Source organism: Pseudonaja textilis, unplaced genomic scaffold (genome assembly GCF_049901715.1).
Source record: "Pseudonaja textilis isolate UNSWEBS1 unplaced genomic scaffold, rPseTex1.2 PTEXCTG91, whole genome shotgun sequence".
Taxonomy (NCBI): domain Eukaryota; kingdom Metazoa; phylum Chordata; class Lepidosauria; order Squamata; family Elapidae; genus Pseudonaja; species Pseudonaja textilis.
The window spans coordinates 18,659-40,288 of record NW_028262842.1 but is presented as its reverse complement, the minus strand read 5'-3'; the positions used below and the strand labels follow the sequence as shown (position 1 = coordinate 40,288).

Here is a 21,630-nt window from a genome sequence, read left to right as displayed (position 1 = left end):
AGTTTTGTATAATTCAGAGGGAAGTCCATCTGGCTCTGCCACCTTATTGTTTGTTTATTGCCCAAATAACTTCCTCAAGATTTTTCCATTCAACATACTTTTTTCTTTCGATATTCTAGGAAGATCTTTCTTTAGGCAATTTATCCCTTTTTCTTCTATTAAGTATTCTTTATATAGACCCTCATAAAATATATTCTGAGCTATATTCCTTTTCGTTTGTCTCCATCTCTTTTCTGCTTGTTTTTTCAATTTGCAGGCTAGCCATCTTCCTGGTTTATTGGCATTCTCAAACGTTTCAGAGTTATGACCTTTGCAGCATCCCCATGGTCATGGGATCATAGTTCAGATGCTTGGCAACTAGTTCATATTTATGACCCTTGTTGTGTCCCAAGGTCATGTGGTAACCTTTTGTGACCTCACAAGAAAACTCAATGTGGAAGCCAGATTCATTAACCAACCAGATTTACTAACTTATCAACTATGGCAAGACAGCTCGTCAAATGGGGCAAAATCCACTTAGCAAATATCTTAACAACAAAAAGCTTTGGGGTCAATTTTCATAAGTCGAGGACTACCTGTTTAGTGGCTGTTCACTATTACGAGGGTGATGAAAAAATAACTATAACCAACATTTGCATTTACAAGCTTCACTTAGTCTGGAAAGCTCAGTAAAAACTTAAACACAATTGCAGTTTCACTTAGTGACTACTTTCCTTAGTTGACTGAGTTGCCAGTCCAGATTGTGTTTGCTAAACAAGAACTACCTATATTCTCCAGGTTTTTCACTTCCAATGTTATATGCAGAAATGATAGTTTGTAATTTTTACAGATACCTTCTGTACCTTTAGAAAGTAATATTTAATCTATATTTTGAAAACAGTTTTAATAAATAAACTCTTATAGTGAAGAATGTGCAGAATTATCAATTCTTGCTTAGGGTGCCAGTTTTTTAAAAATTTAGCTGAGTTCAGTGAATAACCAGTGCATTTATTTCTAATAAGTAACACTGCAATATACTATGGAGCAATATAATTTAAGGATTATTTTTCATTTTAAGAAAATGCATAGTAGTGAATCATTTATTTATACAGAAAGACCAGTTCATGACAGCAAATTCTAATTCTGCTACGATGTATATATCCAATAGAACTACAAACTTAAATATCCCCAAGAATACTTTTAATTAACAGTTATCAGTACAAAAAGATGTTTGTATTCATACTAGAAGTTTTTCTGATCACTATTAATCATGTTTCAGACCACAAATCATTATAATAATAAATCATTATTACAGGCTATTTTAAAAAAATAATGCAATGAGATATTCTTAGGAATATAATTTACAGTTCTCAAGAGCAGTTTTAAAACCTGTATTTGAATGAAAAACTTACATTACTTTGAAAAAACCTTTTGTGGCTATGTTTGGCTAGATAGTAATTGGGTGGTTTTCTTTAACACAGGCACTATAATTGTTAATTTGCTGTATGGGCTGGAAAATAATCCTTTAAAAGGCACATTAATTGTTGGATTCATAGATTTTTTTTCTAATAAATCAAATTTTGGAAAAATCTATTTTAAATGATATTCAGTATTCTAAAAAAATCAAAATTATGAAAAATGTTACATTTTTGTTTCATGAACTGAAACCAGTATAAGCCTTGTAGTCAGCTAAGTAACATGAAATGTATTATCTAAAGAGGCTTCCTTCTCTGAAGTGTGTGAACTGAAGATTTTCAGGAATATAATCGTCTTTCAGATCTTGGTACGCATTTCATAATTGCAGCTCTCCACAGTGCTGGTGCAAGCAACTGACTTAGAGTAGTCACACTCAGTATAAGGAGGTAGACCTAGAAATTGGAAAATAAAATGTTATCTATGTTTTTTATTTACATTTTAACTCAGGGGCACATTGTAAGTGCTTAAACTTAACTGACATTGTTAAAAGTAATGTAATTGTGCTACACCTGGTCAACCTGTTCAGCTTGAATACTTAAGATTTCATATTCTGGAATGTCCTGGCAATGATTTAACTACTCCAAGACAAAAGTCAGCATGCAATTTTTACTTGCTGATGGGACAAGGACACAATGAGAAGCTATTTTCTATGTTACATTTCTTTATTTGAATGGCTTTCTGGGGAAGCAATAGCAAAATGAGCCAACCAACTGGAGCAGAACGAAAAACCAGCAAGTGGAGAAGGAAGAGAACTCACACATTCCTCTTAAGACTATAAAACAGTGGAGGGTTTAGAGACATGGACACTAACAATTATAATTAAAGAAGAGAGCCATTGATACCAAATGGAACAAAATACTTAATAGATCTTTCTTGATTAGGATTGAATAAGTGAGCTTTAAGGATTTGTTTGTTGATAATAAACAAGGAATAAGATCTTTTGTTGTATCAGAGAAAGTGATGTTATTAAAATTGTACTTGTCTTGATGAAGGGGGAAGCCATTTATTTCTTTTTTCTATTTTTTTTTTGGCCTTGCACTTTTTAATTTAATGTTTCTGTTAAAATTCTTTAGAGTGTATTTTTTATCTTTGTATTTGTAAATTTGAATAAAAATTATATAAAAATTGAATGGACTGATCTGCATCCCATTCCTTTCCTACCTTCCTTATAATTTCATTCACTGATTCATTCATTCATTTTTCTATGACCACCCATATCAGTCAATGATTCTGGGAAGCCTGATTATAAGCTCACTCAGACAATCCTAATCTGCTATTAGCCCAATGCTATTTATTTTTACTCAAAGACTGCAGAACTGCTTCACTACTTCAGAGTGTATTCATGTCATTTACTTTTCCAACTTCCTCATAGACTTCAGGTCATTAAAATGTTGGCAATCCTATCTTACCATGGTTTTAAGGCTTTAAGATTCAAATATCAGATAGGTTAAAGAGCTGCTGATGCCATGTCATGAGAACAGCACTCAACCTCCCTGCCGCCACCTCCCCCCACTCCAAACCTACTAATCTGTTCTAGGCAGAGTAATGCCCAAAGCCTGTTATGTTGTGATAACATAACCAGGCACACTACTTAAGAATATTAAAGATGGTGTTCCTGCTCAGAGCAGAAAATATGACAATGAAAACTTAAGCTACATTAAGAAACCACATGATTTTTGCCCTTCTTGGCTCATGCCAGTGGACAATGTAGGGGGAGTTTTCATTTATTCCCCCTGAATGTCTTAACATCCTCTGGAACAATGTCAATATAGGCAGTCCTCGACATATGACCACAATTGAGCCCAAAATTTCTGCTGCTAAGTGAGACATTGAGTTTTGCCTCATTTTATAACCTTTCTTGCCACAGTTAAGTGAATCAATGCAGTTGCTAAGTTAGTAACACGGGTTGTTAAGTGATTCTAGCTTCCCCTTTGACTTTGCTTGTTAGAAGGTCACAAAAGGGGATCACATGATCCCAGGACACTGCAACTATTATAAATCTGAACTAGTTGCCAAGCATCTGAATTTAACCATGGTGATGCTGCAACAGCTATAAGTGTGAAAACCACTCAAGTCACTTTTTTCAGTGCCATTGTAACTTTGAACGGTCACTAAATGAATTGTAAGTTGAGGAATACCTGTAGGTGTCCAGAAGAATGTACTGGGAAAATAAAAACCACTTAACTGCCTCCCCATCTGGAATTTCAATCCTTTACACCACTTTTCCAAATTACAAACTATCGAAATTCGGATACTGTGCTAACAGTTTTATTATTTCTCAATACATTGTTCAGTGTTCAGAACCTGGAAGCTGATGTGTGCTAATTTTGAGAAGTCATATATGTGACTAGGGAAACTAATAAAGTCTTAAAACTTTTGTAGAAAAATTAAACAGAGTCCTTAGCAATTGCAAACCGCAACAAGGTGGCTATAAGCTTATTTAAGATTTTCTCTTCCCACAAGTAGCTTTTATGATTTTATATTTCCCCCCATTTTTAAAGATCCCCTACCCTTTTTTTGGCATCCAGTCTTTTATGGAGAATATTTTAGTGGAAAAGTAGTTTGAAGGAAAAGGATTAATAAACTGTCCTTGTCTGTTGTTACTGTTCCTTGAAAATAAAGTGACAGAAGAAACTATGTCTAGTTTAGCATTTTATTACATCCTTCAAAATGTAAAAACAACCCTACCACCCATAACTCACCTCTCGAGAAATTATACCAGCTCTGCGTGCTCTACTTCCCAGGACAAAGGAAAACTCACTGACTTGAGCCAAGCCTGCTGATACAATCCATTTAATATACTGGCTGTTCTTTGGAAGAATCATAGAAAGGACAAGTACTGCCAGGAAAAACTGTTTTTAGAAAAAAAAACAGTGGAACAAACAAGCTTATTTAAAAAAAAATCAATGGAATTCAATGGAAGATTTTAAAAAGTCAAAACGAAGAACTCATAAATGAACTATATTGATAGAAGAGTTCAATGATAGAACCTAATTCAAGTAATTCCAGAGCCATCTGAGGGTGTTAAAGTCAAGAAGTCCATAACTGCATGATCCAAGTCCCACTTCTATTACATGTGTTGACACATAATGCGTTTACACATATTAAAAGGGCTAGTATTGTCACAAATGCCATTTTGCCATCTCTTATACAGTCAGTATGTACTGCAGTCTCCTATCTCCAGATGTCTCCATAAAGAAAAAGAGAAAGAGCAACCTTGAACAAAGTTCTGGACTGTAATACGTAGAACAGGATGGTAAAATACAGATTAAAATCAGGCAGACATAGCCTCCTGAAGTTTAGCTTCCACAAATCAAGTTTCCCTATTGACAATCTTAGTCTGTTGGGGCATGAGATTTAAACTAGGTTTACAGCTTTAAAAAAAGTTGGCAAGAAATAGTCAAATACTCAACAGCCAATCTGCTCTCAATTAACTCATACTTTTTATTGTATTGAGACATGCTAGAGAAAGAATGAACAATACAGTGCACTCATAAATCTCTATGTTATATATTGTAATTATGTAATATATAAATCTATAAATATCTAACATTCACCTGACACATACTTTTAACACCTACCAATGGAGGTAAAGTACAATCCTGTACTTTAGTGCCTACAACTGATACTTTAATAACATCAAATTATTAAAATAGCATTAGTGAATAACAGAGTATTAAAACTGTATCCCGTCCCTCTATTTCTTCAAGGATTTCTGAAAAGACATCCACAAGAGAATTGTATATACTAGTAAGTCTGGTTATTCTTGCCAGTTGCCTACTATACGCAGTATAAATCTACATTTAACACCTAGTCCTATTAGAAAATATTAATACCTTCATTATCACCACTGAAAGTGTAAGAAACAGCAGGACTGTGAGTTCATATATTACAAAAGTGGGAAATACATGAAGACCTGCAAAAGAAAAAATAAAAGGAATACTTCTCATTATTTTTCGTGAGAATTTTATCAGGCTTTTTCTAAGTCTGAAATGGAAACACATGTGATCTTCATTTCCAAAACTTTGAAAGACAATATATCATCAATATTTGGTCTGAAGGATGACACTGTTGTGGAAGAAATATTTTCTGAAAATGCCCTTATCTGTAATCTTTTCTTTCTTTCTTTTTTTTTGGGGGTGGGGTGGGGTAGGGTTTCATGATTATTGTCTCTATTACTGTTTTTTTTTTTTGCTTCAGCTTTGACAAAATTTTCCTAGCTAATGGATAATCATATTTCTGAATGCCTGGTTTAAGTCATTTTCTAAGGTTTTAATACTGTTTAGATTTAATAATTATTTAAAATATAATTTAGAAAATATCAGTAAGGTGTCAACGTAAGTCCAATAAATGCCTAAAATGCAAAAAAGAACACAGAGGTAGCAGTCACAAATTGGAAACTGAATATTGCAATAAGTAGCCCATATACTTTTACTTAATTCCAGAAGAGCATCAGAAATTTTCCTAGATTTAGAAACCTTGTGTTATGTTCTTCATGCTTAATAAATAATAACATTTGTTAAATTTCATTTATATGATTCTGTCATAAACTACCTATAAATGCAAAGAATATGATAGCAAGAAAATAATAAAATTTGTTAAATTTCATTTATATGATTCTGTAATAAATTACCTATTGATGCAAAGAATATGATAGCAAGAAAATCACGTATTGGTTCAATACAGGATATAACCTCCTCAGTAACCATGTGACCCTGAGAAGAAATAAGTGCTCCTGCCAGGAAACATCCCAATTCCATTGAAACATCCAATAGCTCTGTGAGCTGTTAGGAAGATGGAAATACATAAGATTAATCTGAATGTTAAGCTATTTTCACAGAGATAATGTACATTTAATGTATACTTTCATTCATATTATATAATCAAAATTACAATCAAAATGTTGCACATAACCCAATAGATGACTACATTCTACATACAATTACATGGTTGTAAATCTATAGGAACTTTCAACTTCAACACATGACAATGAGTTATGCAAAATCTTTTGGACTCAGAGACCTAATTTCCATTTTAAGTTCAATATCCATTTTTTGAAGTAACAAACCAGATAGGTATTACTGCAAAGAGCATATAAATATAATATCCTTTTCTGGCTGTGAAAAAAGGTCATAGTAACTTTTTTTCAGTGCCATTATAACTTTGAACAGTCACTAAGTGAACCATTGTAGGTCGAAGACTACCTTTGTCTGATTTGAAGAAGTCAAGGTGTCCTCCAGTTAACAATTTAACTCCTGTTAACTCCTGCAGCCTATTTTCTGCTGATTTCCCATCTAAGTTCTAGCCAGGTTCAACCTTGCTTAGCTTTTCAAGATCAGCAAGGTATTAAGAATTTACGTATATTTGTAAATATGCAATATGATGCATTAATATAATCAAACTGGAAATTGTTAGATGCCAATTGTTTGTCAACAGTTTTCATCCTCCTATAGATTTAACTTCTATGATTGAAAACTATATTTTCATCAACAATTGCTTATAAGCTTTCAAGTACAATAAATTATTATACCAGCACATCAAAAAATACAAATATTTGTAAAAAATACCATTAACATAAGAAACATAAAAGCAGATATCCCTAGAATTAGAATTTCTTTGTTTCCTTTGCTTTCTATATGCAACTTGCGGTAGTAGGGTCCTATCAGGTAAGTCTTTAAAACAAGACATATAAGCAGGACAGCAGCCAGGGAGAAGAGGATTTGTCCAATCAGCATCAATATTCTTAGTATTTCTTTGATAATGCTAGAAAAAAGAAAAAAAGCAGTGTCAATCTCATGCTTCTGTTCAATTTATTTCTTATTACAAATATATTATCATTCATTCACACTCACACATACACATAATTTTACTCTAAAAGAAAAACATTAATTTCAGAGGAGAATTTAAGATATAACTGTTTTATGTTGTACTTTTATCAAAGAATAAATGTTCCTACGTTGAATTTGACATTTAAAAATAGTAAATACAAATACATACTGACTATTTCAGTCTCCAGGAATAACCTGTAGCTTTTCCAGACAGTCCTATAATCTTCTTGATATATGCATCTATCTCAAATATTGCCTTCCCTTTCTACTTCTCTTAACCTTGACATATAAATTTCACCACATCCCAAAGTTTTCATTAAGGGCTCCACTTTAGATTGGAAGGAAATACTAAGAATATGCCCTAGTATTCTATCCTGGGTCCTGTGCTGTTTATCACTTTCATGAATGACTTGAATAATTACAGAAAATTCAGATGACACTAATCTCAGAGAGGTACATAATATGTTAAATCAACGGTGTCAAGCTAGCGGCCCACAGGTAGGGTGCGTCCTCCTCAGGCCACGCCTACCCCAGTTCCACAAATGGGAAAAACATTGTGAAACATTACGTGATGGCAATGTAACATGGCAAGGTTGACACCCATGCTTTAGATATAAGAAAGAGGATTCAAAAAAGATCTTGACATATTTGAGCAATGAACTGAAATGAATCGGATGGAATTTAACAGGGAGAAATGTAAAGTTCTGCATTTGCGTGGAAAAAAATATGTAAGGTACAGGGATAGGACTGGGAATTCCTGCCTTGGCAATAGTACATGTACAAAGGATCCAGGTTGTCTGAACCCCTATAAACTGAAGAACCCTTCTTTCAATACCAGTAACATTACACTACTAACCACACTTCCTTGTAGCTGTGATCTGGCCATATCAGTGCATCTAAATTTGCTTGTAAAAGTTCATCTATTTCTTAAAACTTCAGGGGGTGCCTTGCAACTTAGGTGTTTCACTGTCTGGCATGTCAGTTTATATAAATGTTCCCACAATATCAATTGATTTTTTTAGCAACACTTGATTTTTTTCTAGATTTGATTCGGGAATTCTTTCTCCTGGGGAGAAAGATTAATTTTTCTCATTCTTGCAATGATCCATCTTCACTTTTAGTATTGATTATTCCTAGTTTCATCCCTCCCCTTTTTACCCTTTTGCAATAATAAAGTATCAGAAGTTCCCCCAAGAGTTGGTCTCATGGGATCTGAAGATCTATAGCAAATTGATTACTAAATGTGAAGTATGGATATAACAAATTAAATGCTTCATATAGATTACCCAAGTTTTTTGTAAAATGTCAAGATAAAAATGTAATGAACAACGTAACAGCTTATCTTCGTTACCTGGAATGCGTGCCAAATCCGGCTTGAATAAAAGTTGGCATGACAGCTATGAATAAACCAAGCTGAACATCCTGCATAACCAACATTGCAAGGAGAACACTGCTATAATCAATATCACCTGTTAGGCAAGAAGCACTCACTGTAATATGAAACTTAACATTTTATTTAATAAGAATTGTCTACTTTCAAAATTAACTGATCATGTAAATGTCTGAATTTAGTATGTGTGACTTTCAGTATCCAAAAATTAATTACCTTTTATTCCCTTGCCCTCAATCAAGAGGAGTTTTAATACTCTGTACATGTTTAAAAGCCTCTTCTATTTCATTTATTTAAAATGCTGGTATAGGTGCCACTTTCAGAATGCAGAAATATAGTAAAAGGAGATGCCTGCTTCCATTCCTCAGATTTCAAATCCTATTTCTATTCCATTTTATATGCTGCAATCTGTTAATGTTTCAAAAAGCTATCCTATGCTGTATATTTTTCTATAATTTCTCAAAGATATTTCATAAAGTGAGAGAAAAGAAAAATATACATAGACATTTGGGGTCACACAAAGTGTTCTTCACATAAAGTGTGATCAACTGATAGACTGGATAAAAGAAATACATGTTTGAAATAACTAATATGAAATAACTCATTTTCAAAATTGTCATTACAACATTTCAAAGTTAACTGTCAATTAAAAGCACTTTTCTACAGCAAAAAAAATCAAAAATACTATTTCTATCCCTTTTTAAAATTTTTATATGTGCCTATGTTTGTGTTCTAATAAAGAAATTGCACTGGACTTACCTTCTTTATCTCCACGAGCAGTTCCTGCAAGGAATCTAGATACCAACGGTGTGCTTGATAATGATAAACAAGTAGCAATGAAAACACTCTGAGTTGCTCTGATTTGTAGCAAATGCCCCCAGAGTAAACCAAATGTAATCATCAGGAGTGTCATGTAGCAAGGTCCTTGCAAAGATATTTTCCATACCTTTGAGAATAAGCATTTTCCAATATTATTTTCAATTGAATAGTAAAACCTGATAAAAAATGTGCAACTAAAAAAAGTTGCTAAAAGTTCTGTTGAGTTTCAAATTATTTTTGTTGCCAATGTTTGTAGATACACAAAGTAACAAACAGCATAAAATCCAAACCTTTTTTTCTTCAATGATACAAAATTTGGGTATCTGTATATCTGTGAAAACTCAAAGATGTTTAAACTGATAAAAAGGTTCAAAGAAACCTATTATTACCAAAAGAAAACAAGGCTACAATATTAAGAAAGTTTTTCTTCTAATCATAGCCTTAAATATAGCAGCCCATTTTGGTAATAATCTGTATTCAAACCTTCTAATTATTACTATCATCATTATATCTCTGTCCCAAATACTACTATATTTGGGTCCAATGTTTGGATCCTGAAATTTCAAAATAATAGCAACGCTGTAATGTGTGGCACATGTAGGTGCACTTAATGATAAAAAGATGTTATTTTGTTAATAATATTTCTTGCAGAACGATAGCCAACCTACAATAAAAACTTATTAAATCCAATCCAAACCTCACAAACAAACTTGATGTCTTCTACATGTGTGGACATAACTGCTAGAATTCTGAGGAAGTTTGGCAACTAAGATCTACATGTTCATAGGGCACAACATTTATGTATTTATTTATACATTGCCATATTTCCATAAAAAAAATCTCAGTGGTTTATAGTTGCAGAAGGTGAGATTAGTGAAAAGAACTTCTGCTGTTTTTTCCCTTAAAAAACCCTCCTGACATCACTTCCCATTGTGCTTCAAAAATCTATTCTCACCTCTGCACAAAGGGAGTTCCATTTACAGCAAATCATATCCTTGCAATATATAGAAAGTACCTTTCTGTTTGCAGATTCTTCTAATTAGACCCAACCTATTTTTTACTGTCAGTTTTAATTGTCTTAAGCTTTCTCTTTTGCTAAAGTCTTACTAATTTGACAAGGACTCTGTTTAGCTGTGCTATTGTAGATTTCAGATTCTGACATACACATGCTTATATGACATTTTTTTCTTCCATTCAAATGTGTCCAATTGTCAGAACATGCCTGGACAAGTTCTTGCAGTTTTATTGGTAAGAGAGAAATTCACTGGCCCAAGGTCATGCAGCTGGCTTTGTGCTTAATGCGGGACTACAACTCATGATCTCCAAGTTTCTAGACTGATGGCCTTAACCACTACACCAAATTGCCTCTCATATAACAATACAAAACAATTCCTTCATTTTGAAAATCAGGTATCAATGGGAATGAGTCTAATGCTCTTCCAGATATGCTAGGTTTCATATTTAAAAACAATTTATAGTGCTAATGTACATAAGTTTGATGGAAGAATACCTTTCTTAGCCTTTCAGGAGAAAATTCCAGACCAACCAGAAACAGTGTGAAGAATACACCGAATTCTCCCAATGTCTCTACCTGCACAATTGACTGAAAAACATTATATTCAGTATACTACAATCTTATAACAGTTGCTTAAAATTTTCAACTGGATAGAATTCCTACAAAAAAAATCACAGTAACCATATTTCTTTGCAGTTAGTCCTCGACTTACAACCACAGTTGAACCCAATATTTCCATTGCTAAGCAAGGCAGTTTTTAAGTGCCCCATTTTAGGATCTTTTTGCCAGTTTTTAAGCAAATCCCTGCAGTTGTTAAATGAATCACATAGCTATTAAAGCGAATCTGGCTTCCCCAAATTGACCTTGCTTGTCAGAAGTCAGCAGGGAAGGTCACATGGTGATCACATGACTCCAGGACAGTGCAACTGTCATAAATACATGCCAGTGCTCAAATTTTGATCACGGGGAAGCTGCAACAGTCGTAAACATGAAAACTCGTCATAACTCACTTTTTTCAGTGCTACTATAATTCAGAGTCACTAAACAAATGGTTGAAAGTCAAGGACTATCTGGATTCTGTAATAAATATTTTAAAACCTATATAATGGCCAAATATAGAACTTTATTTGCTATTGCTTATTTGCTAGTGCTTATTATTAACAGGACATATTCTTTAAAATGGAATTATATACTTTGGAATTAAATAGGGAAATTACATTAAATAAAACATTTTTTTAATTCAGATTTTTATATGCTTACTGAAATTATAGTGATTAATTTTTTTATTTTAAAAAATCCTTTTTGGAATAAAAAAAATTCATTGCTTAATTTCCTTTTCACTTTTGAATGAATCTTACCCAGTTCCCAACATTCAAATAATACTTATTGCAGGCAGTCCTTGATTTACAACCACAATTGAGTCCAAAATTTCTGTTGCTAAATAAGATAGTTGTTAAGTGAATTCTGCCTCATTTTACCACCTTTCTTGCCACAGTTTAGTGAATCATTGTAGTTCTCCACTGACTTGGCTTGTCAGAAGGTCACAAAAGGTGATCACATGACCCTGGGATTCTGAGACCATCAAAAATATGACTCAATAGCCAAGCTTCCAAATTTTGATCCTATGACCATAGGGATGCTGCAATGGTCGTAAGTTTGAAAAACAGTCATAAGTTACTTTTTTCACTGCTGTGGTAACTTTGAATGGTCACTAAACAAATGGTTTAAGTCAAGGACTACCTATAATCAAATTTTCAATTTTATCTAATTCAACTTTCATTCCTTGAAACAGAAAAAGTTTATTTTCAAATGTTGTCATATAGAATATCCCATTTAAATTTCTGAGTAGCTTATTTCTTACAAATATATTTTTCAAGATGCATTCTGATACTTAAGTACCAACCCTAATGTACTCTTACCTTTATACTGTTTAAACCTGATGGCCCCAAAAGTACTCCACAGATAATATAGCCAAACATGGTTGGCAGTCCTATTGTTGTGCATAGCCAACCACAAGGCAAAGACAGCATTCCTATTGTCACAATATCCTAGTGAATAAAATAAAAATATACCACTGATGAAAAGATCCAGGCAATCAATGCAACCCATCCTGGAACTCACTAACAACTTAAAAGTGCATTCTCCTACCTTAAAAGTAAACATAATTTTTGAGACTAAAAGTCAAAGTGCTGCCTTTATTAAAGCAAATATAAGATTCTAAATTCTTTTTAAATTCTTTAATGCTACATATCAAATTGCCTATCCAGTAGGATCAATAATACATTTAACGGTGGCTTCCGGTTTGAAGGGCTTCGGCGACAGACAGAAATCCGCGATCGTGCACGGTTTCTGTCTGGGCTCGCCGCTGGAATGCCCTGAGCCGGCTGGTTTCGGGGCTAAGCCATCCCGTAGAGGTGGTGAACAGGGGGGAGACCGCCAGCAGGGTCGAGGAGAGCCACATCTCTCCTCCTCAGCTGGCCATTACTCCCTTTTCCGAAGGCGGTAGCAGCAGTGGTCAGAAATGTCCACCACAAAGAAGAACTCGACAGGAAAAGAATGTGCAGGAGGAAGATAAGTGAAAGTTTTGACTGACCGGGTTAAATTGTAAAAGCAACAACCAAGGTATCCTGGAATTTAAACTTACAAAAAATAACATTCCTCCCAAAGAAGAGTTGGAAGCAGTGAAGGAAAGTGAAAAGGGAAAGGTTTGGCTTTTTTCCCCCTTCTCTCTCCTTCCCTATACTGACAACTAAGAGACTTAAATAAGAAATCGGAAAAATCCACTTTGGCATCAATAGGCAATTAAGCTGAAAATAAAACAAAATGCCAAAGGGATAATAAAGATTTCTGGACATTAAAAACTTTCTTTTTCATAAGCAGGAAGGGAGAGAAAAAGAATAAGGGCAGGATCTGGAAGAGGGAGGAGACTGCCTGGAATTAAAAAGAATCTAAAGTAAAAACTTCAACAAGACTTCTAAAAGATACATTTTAACTGAAACTTTGCAACTAAATAGTAACCCCAGGAAAAGAAAGTGAAAAAAAGAGCAAAAAAGAAACAGCTTGCGTGTATTTGGATTATTTGGTGATCTTTGGATTTTTGGTTATTATATTTGAATGACTAAAATCAATCAGGTGGTTGTTTAAAAATTTATACAATGGCACTACTTCTGGATGAATTGAAAATGGAACTTAAAAAGTACAAAGAAGATGCACAAGAAGGGAAGGGTTCTTTTGGCTTTGTTTTTCAATTCTTAGAAATGGAGATTTGGAACTATGAGAAACAACAAGAAACGACTGCAAAACAAGAAGACTGGGACAAAGAAGCAGCCATCTTTAATGAACAAGCAATTTTATATGGGAAGAAAAAGGAAAGGGGGGAAAGAGAATGGAGAATTTAAGACTTAAAAAAACAACCAAAGAAAAGAAAAATAATTCGAAAAATAAGTATAATACTGGAAAGCAACAGAAAAGGGGAATACAGAAGAGAGAAATAGAGGTAGAGAGACAAGGGGGTAAAAAGGGGAGAGAGAAGAAAGGGAAGAAGGAAAGGAAAAGAAGTTACAAAGGACCGGGGCCAGATATAGAGAAACAGGACCTATTTAGAGATAATGGGTGAAAATCTAACTGAAAAAGGGATTCTGTAAAGGTACATAAGATTGTATTGTTATATTAGTAATAGAAATAACTTTAGAAAATTGGAAACAACGTATGATTAAAATGAGGGATAAAATAGTATAATTTAGTGAAATGTTTGTGAATAAAATAACTGAAATAAAATAAATGAGAAAATTGAATTAGGAAGGAACGAGAACATTTTAATTAGTTAATGTTTTATAAAATATAAGTGAAGAGGGGGGGAATTAACTATGAAAAGCTTATAATTGTTCCCATAGAAGTATGATATTCAATTGAAAAGTAATGTTAAAGATGTTAAGACTTTAATGAATATTAATATTAATGACAGAATTGAATTGGAATGTTGTTTTAATTATATACATTTATATTTTTTTCTTTTTTTAAGAATACAGTGTGTATTTTAAGAATGTACCAAGCAGAATCTGAATGGAAGTTATGTGTTATATTGAATGTTACAACTTTAGGGAAAAGATATAAAGGCGTCATACTCCAATCAGTAACTACAGGAGAAATTTTGTTTAATGAGAAAAGATAATAGATAATTGAAACAGGACAGACAAAAAATATAAACACAATGATTTGAATTGAGATGAGATAATTAAAATAAAATTGAGAAAATTAAAACAGGGGAGAAGCTATGCAAAAAATGTAAAATAGTAATAAGATATGGAATAGAACATAAAAATGAGCATGAACCTGAATTTGTGTCTGTACGAAGAAATGTAACCCGGGATTACGCTACTTTCAAAAAAGATGTTTTATTTGTATTTTTTTTCTCTCAAATAAAAACTCAAATAAAATTTACAAAAAATAATAACAATACATTTAACAGTAAAGTTATGTTTCTTTACATTATATATACCAGTAATCCAAATTATTCAAGTGGATATTCAAAAGCATCAAGTGCAGCTACTTGTCACATCCACATCTTATTGTAAATATATTTTGATAGCTAAATCCAGATTTCTTATTGAATGATGCTTCCCAAGTGAATAATCAAGCTGAGTCCAGGAGAGTTATGTCTGCATATAAATGCAGTTATATAATGGAAACTTACATAAATAATATTAGTGGACTGTCAAAGAAACAGACTAAGTTTGGAATACAGTATTTTATTGCTTATTTCCCTTAGGTTTCACTTAAAATAACAATGCACATCAATGAAGATAGTAATGAGATGAATTCATTAACCTTAATTGAAATTCTTAATTCATCATAAAATTTTGCCATGGTTGAATCAGTTTTCTTCTGTTGAAACTTCTAGTATGGTATCATTGAAAGAGAAATGTATAGACAATTCTAGATTTTAAATATTTTCTTCATCCTCTTATAGCAGCTTACCTTTATAAAATGATGGTCAGCACGTGGAATGGTTGAGTCTCTGGGCTTTGTAAGAATGTACTGATTGTTTTGTGAATCAATAAGCATACTTAAACCCAAATCATCTTCCACTTCTCTTTTTGAAATATTTCTTTTGCTATCCGCTTCATCCTCTTCCACTCTTAAAACGGCTTCAAAATTAACTCCTCTCACCTGCCAATGAAATAAAATTCTAATGTTTCATTTATTTAAGGCAAAACTCGATGTCATGAGACTGAGACTCCTATTTACAAGTATAGTTTTATTCTCTTCTGCTCCCTTCCATCCTCCCACAATGAACTGACCGAGCAGATTTTTGAGGATTCAGAGAGCCTGCTGAGAAAGAAAAAAGCATCAGAAGCCTTTTGCTGAATGTGGAAGATAAATTCAATTAAAAAAAAAATCCCTTTACCACATTATCTTCTGTTTTTTTCTAAAGGAAAAACAATGAAAACTATTAAAATATGCAGACTATACATCTATTGCTTTTGGATGCAATGATTTTCAAGTATATATAAGCACAGTCATTGCAGAATTTATATTTTCAGTTTATATTGCTTTATTATATATTCTATCTATCCTGTAATGTTACCCTTAAATATCTATTATTTCACTGTTCATATTTTCAACCTCAGGATATGTAACTTAGCTATTTTTACAGCTACATAGAATAGAGCAGCTCTGGTACTTTTTACTACTTGCCTATTTCCTCATGGTGCTGAAATATATTTTGATTTTTTTTTATATTCCTCCATGCTTCATAGTCTTTAAAATACATTCCAACAAGGAATAGAATTATTGCTTTTTGTTTTCTTTCAGAAATTTGTTTTTTTGGAAAAAATATGAGAAAATAAAATGTAGTTAAATTATCTCATTTACAACTAGAAAGACAGTTTCTAAATAAACTTACTGACTTGTTGTCATCAAAGGCATGTTCTCCTATTTCCTCTTCTAACCTATCAGCTGCTTTTCTTACATCTTCAAGAATCTCATCAAGAATAGAAAGACTTTTATTTTGATGCTGCATGTTTTTCAGGGCTTCAGCTTGATGCTTCTCTGCTGCTAAAAGTTCAACATATTCTGTTTCCTCCTGTCAAAACATATTAAAAGGTGAATGGTTACTCAAGGCTTAAAATTCTTTGTCAAATTTTGACTTTAATGAAAATTTTTGACTTCTGAAAAATCAGAGGAAAGCTTTTTCTGTGCCTTCAGCTATTAGTAGCAGCAAGCTACTCAGTAAAACTGGGTGTTACCTTTCATTTCTAAAATATTGTTTTGAAGATGAGAAAGAGCTATCTATTTAGAATAGGAAAAAACATAAAAATATGTATTCTCTCTACTGTCACAACTGTTTATTTGTGTTGTACTATTTTCCCCACAAAGCAGCTCATCCTGGCTTGCATAATTTTATTGTGTTGTATAAAGTTGTGGGAGATAAGACAAGAAGCCTAGTAAATCATCACATTATGCTGTAGTCTAATCTGAGAAAAGCATGCACATGAATGTGAGAGGAAGATGTTTCCTTTCTCTGCCCAGGCAGAAAAGAAGGATGTATTACTGGGTTATTCTAGCAGCTAGCTGAAGTTCTTTCAGATAGCGGAACTAAAAGGCTTTTGTAATCATTCGACCCTACACATCCTTTGTAAAAGGAAAGCAATGTTGAATGTTGGATATGCAAAAGAGTAGTGTCTTCAGTTTTGGGTTTAGCTATTTGTTCATGCTTCATCTTTGAAATACATTAGAGTTTGAAGGTTCCAAAGAGCTTACCTTTATTGCGGCCTCTCTCAAAGCTTCCAGCCGCTGATGACTACTTTCCTTCATGTTTACAACATCTTTGTAATCACCTTGCAGAGCTCTTTGGAGCCCATAGATTGCTTGAAAGACTGAATTTTCACTTTCATTTAGTTCTTTTTGAAAAATTTCGAATGTGTGAACCTGAAAAGTCCTCTCTTCCAATGACAATCCTGAATCCTTTTCCACCGCTCTTATTGCGCTTTTCAGTTTGTTGAGAACCACGGTCTTCTGATGTAGAAGTCCAGATAATTTTCTGCAGTTTTCTATAAGCCACTGTTTCTTTTGAGTAATAGCAACTCCTCTTCCACGATGCAGCTTTATTGCATGTTTCACTATGTCCTCGTGTTCTGCCTTGGTTATTAGTTGGCAGCAAAGCAGTAAGGCCAGTACCCATAGTGAAATAAATCCAGTTATACTCATTGTCCAGTTTTTATTACAGACTGTGGAATGCCACTTAGAAAATATGCCAAACTTTCTGTCATAAGTCTTATGCATTTCAAATATGCATACAGTATGATCATTTAATAAAAATGAGGGTTTCTCTATAACAGACCGTAGGACCTCTGAATTAAATATGAACTCAAATTTTGGGAGAATAAGCTAGGTTAGGTTCTTCTTTGTTCACATTTAAATTTCTTTGCATTAGAAACACCTTCTTTCTTTGCCTGGTTTTAGTCCAAAATATAACACCAGTTAACATCTTTCAAAACTGAAAGGATTAAATGAGCTGAAGAATATCCTAATCTTTTCCCCCCTAGATATGGTTGCTTGTTCTTATGTAGATCATTGACAGTACCAGTGCTGTATTTTAAAACAATAAAAGTAAAATTGTTAATTTTTTTACAATAATTAAAATCCAAAGTTTTCTTTAAAAAGGGCAAATATTCCTTTATATATTCCCATATTCCTAATGTTCCTTACTAAAAATCTATCTTATGTAAGATTCCCTCATCACTTCCTTCTGCCATTCAAACACATATCTCACGGGGCTCTCATTTCTCCATTTCTGTTTCTCTCATATTGTTTTTCCTTCACTTCCACTTTCCAATGCTTAAATCTTTTCCAACCATAAATGTTGTTTTGCAATACTAAATATAAGAACTAAAACAAACGAAGAAAAAGGTGTTGTCACTCCTGGATCCAGTCACAGTGAATTTTAGCTCTAGACTTACCCACAATGCTGGCTGCTAACTGATTACATAAACGGAACATAACCCTTGATATCTAAAACAGTATTTCCCCATTCCTGGTTTTCTAGGATAATCTCTTCCTGGTTTATTTTTTTCCAAATCTTATTCTGCCCTCACAATTTTATTAGGTATTATTTTATAGCACTGTAAGTACATAATATCTGTATGCATTTCTCACCCCTCGCCCACTACTCCACTTCTCTTAATAAAATTAAAGGAGAAGTTGGCATACTACAAAGCAGGTCACCAGGCTTTAGTGTCATATTTGTTTATTAAAATGCTTCTAAGCCTAGCAGGCTTGCTTGGAAAATCAAAAATGATGGATCACTCTGCTTTGTTCAGAAGTGTGCTTACCTGGCCAGATCTATGAACAAAACGTACGTAAAATGGAATGATGACTATCTTTAGGCGGGTGGGTAGGATACAATGGGAAGCAACCTCATCATGGGAAATGTTCACTATTATAGCCATAAAGTTAGTAGGCTCACAATTATGAATGCACAGCATATTCTCAAAATTCCAAAAGTACACCATCCCCATATATAAAATATTTAAGATCAATACACACACATACTCTTAATTTAAATTGTATTGTTCCTGCATTTAAATTCCCTATAGCCATTACCTATCACGTTCTTATCCTATCCAACTATTCCATATTCACTTGTTATGTATCTTTTTCTTATCCTGCTCTTGTCTTCATTTATCATATGGGCATTTTTTTTTACTAGAACAGGTCACATTTCTGCTTAACAGTTTCCTTCTTTATATTTGTCAAAACAGAGACAATGCCTTCAAGGTCTTGTTCTACAGCATTTTTAGCCTGTTTTCATCCTAGAATCTTCAGTAGCAAAGCTACAATGTGTAGTCCAAATTTTACCCTCTATTGCTGATGTTGCCTTCTACCCATCGACTAACCTATTTCCATAGTGACAGTAAATGTGTATATTCCAGCTATTTTTGGTGCTTCTAGAGGGCATATTTGTTAGCCTTTTAATTCATGGCTAGGTTTTTTTTTTTAGTTCATAATCAATTATACCTTATATATACTCCTGTAATACACTTTCAATATCAAAAGAAAAGACCATCAAGCAAGATCACAATTCTTAACCCTCCTCACCACTAATCTTACCAACACTAGGGGAAAAAATAAACTGGGCTATGACTTATCAAATTTATGGATTGCCAGCTGCTACTGATTAACTTTGATAGTTGCTTACATAGTTATTTGCTTAACAGAGTCCGGATCTAAGCTTAACGTACTACTGTTAAAGCAGTAAATCCATTATATTACAAATGGCATTTTTGAAATGTTCAGTAGAACACCAGTTAAAGCAAAGAGGAATCAGTAGGCATACACAAATTTCTATATAGCTCAATTCAAGAATCATTTAAGATTACTAACTGCTTGTCTGTTTAATGTTGATAGAATAGAATAGAAATAGAATAGGAAAGAATAGAATAGGAATAAGAAAGAATAGAATAGAATAGAACAGAACAGAACAGAACAGAACAGAATTAGAATAGGAATAGGAAAGAATAGAATAGAATAGAATAGAATAGAATAGAATAGAATAGAATAGAATAGAATAGAATAGAATAGGAATAGAAATAGGAATAGAATAGAATAGGAAAGAATAGAATAGGAATAGGAAAGAATAGAATAGGAATAGAATAAGAATAGGAATAGAATAGGAATAGGAAAGAATGGAATGGAATAGAGTAGAACAGAACAGAATTCTTTATTGGCCAGGTGTGATTGGACACACAAGGAATTTGTCTTGGTGCATACGCATATGATGGCCTATAAGAAAGACTAAGTTATTTATGCGAAGGGCAATAGAGCGCAGGACAGAAGCCTGGGTAAGACCCAAAACCAGCCTCTGCCATCCTGATGCCTTTCAGTGGGCTTCCATCCCCACAGCCAGCAGAGTTGAGGAGGATAATCACTGTTGACCCACATACCTGGAAAACACCGCAGGGAGGAAAAGGCTGCTCAGGAGGCAGTTCTCCCACCTCCTCCCAAGCGCGCTGAATGGGAGCGAAGCTGCTGCAATGAACCCCGCATCGTATTTGAGGGTAGGCTTATCGCCAACATCCTGGTCGGTCCTGGTTTTAAACAAAAAACGCTTTAGAGAAGCCTCCTGTTCCTTCCCAGGGCATAATTTGAAAGGGGGCGGGGGGGGGGGAACGGCAGCCGTAGAAGCGCTCTTTGCCAATTTCTACCGAAGAGGAAGAAGGAGGGTCGTTTGAAGGAGGGTCCTGGGCCTCTCCCCGCCCCCGCCGTCCCAATTAAAACCAGAGTAAAACCCCTCTCCCTGCCCGCCCCTCACCTTTCTTCACCCCTTCAACCCGACTTACCGCTGTACTTGCCCCTCTCCTCCTCCTCCTCCTCCTCCTTCCCCCGGCTCCGCCGACGGACGGGTGGCATCGCCTCAGCCAGGAGAGCGCGAGCCACGTCGCCATCGCCAAGCCCCCTCCCCGCCCTTCCTCCTGCTCTCAGGTGCCCAATGGTGCTCCCTCAGCCCTCCCCCATCGGAGCGGACAGCGGTTGAACGGCGCCGCCCTTTACAGCCAAGCCCAGGCCAGCCTTCGAGCCTCGCTCAGCCGCCCTACGGCCTCCCGAGCGCCACGGCCAGACGGGCAGCCGGGGAAGGGGGAGGAGGAGAAGCACAACTCCCGACCACCCAGCCGCCGTCTGCCTCGCTTACCCGGCTTTTGCGCCTCCTGGGGATTGTAGTTTCCTGGCCTCTGGGCTGCGGTGCGCTGTGGGAAATGTAGTGAAGGGGAACGTGGTGGTGCATTGTGGGAAGCAATACCATTCCCCCCGAACAATAGCAGTAATATAGAAGTAGGAAAGTTAAGCGTGGAGATCTTCGGCCAGCTTAATTCGAGCGCTGAACGGAATCCAGAAAGGGGTGGGGTGAGAGCCACCATAATCAATTGACTTGGGGGTGAAGAAAGCATGTATTTCTGTCTAATCACAACTGAATTAAAATGCTGAGCTTTCCGCTGTTTTCCGCCCTATATTGTAAAAAAATGAAAGCGGAAGCTGCAGTCTGCGCACAAGTCTAAATCTATACATAAATCTATGCAACCTGATGGTTAAGGTCAGAGGGCCTCACGGGTAACGTAGTTCTAGCT

General features: G+C 34.7%; 1 protein-coding gene across 3 annotated transcripts; it reads right to left on the bottom strand.

Moving 5' to 3' along the window:
* Positions 1-966: 966 nt before the first annotated feature.
* On the bottom strand, positions 967-21,610 carry SLC9D1 (solute carrier family 9 member D1). 3 transcript variants are annotated; one of them, XM_026707426.2, is made up of 14 exons: positions 21,198-21,610; positions 20,452-20,595; positions 17,270-18,097; positions 16,413-16,592; positions 15,485-15,676; positions 12,427-12,555; positions 11,003-11,095; positions 9,433-9,619; positions 8,635-8,752; positions 7,023-7,218; positions 6,089-6,239; positions 5,292-5,371; positions 4,158-4,307; positions 967-1,847 (listed from the first exon to the last, which is right to left on the bottom strand). In XM_026707426.2, exons 3-14 carry the CDS (start codon positions 17,789-17,791, stop codon positions 1,734-1,736), a joined length of 2,112 nt encoding a protein of 703 aa, XP_026563211.1. In that variant the 5' UTR covers positions 17,792-18,097; positions 20,452-20,595; positions 21,198-21,610; the 3' UTR covers positions 967-1,733. The 3 variants fall into 3 exon arrangements, with proteins under 3 accessions (XP_026563211.1, XP_026563210.1, XP_087774990.1); XM_026707425.2 differs by having other exon boundaries at positions 20,848-21,199; XM_087918864.1 differs by lacking the exons at positions 20,452-20,595; positions 21,198-21,610 and adding an exon at positions 18,776-19,279 and having other exon boundaries at positions 17,270-18,659.
* Between the last annotated feature and the right edge of the window lie 20 nt (positions 21,611-21,630).

What these genes read in the sequence shown, in the direction of transcription:
- SLC9D1 (XM_026707426.2), bottom strand. Translation starts at nt 17,791, where the DNA reads ATGCATAAGACTTATGACAGAAAGTTTGGCATATTTTCTAAGTGGCAT. An exon ending in CTGACCATCATTTTATAAAG is followed by an intron (nt 12,556 to 15,484) that starts GTAAGCTGCTAT and finishes TTTATTCACTAG; the next exon opens with GATATTGTGACAATAGGAAT. An exon ending in CTCCTGAAAGGCTAAGAAAG is followed by an intron (nt 9,620 to 11,002) that starts GTATTCTTCCAT and finishes TTATTCTCAAAG; the next exon opens with GTATGGAAAATATCTTTGCA.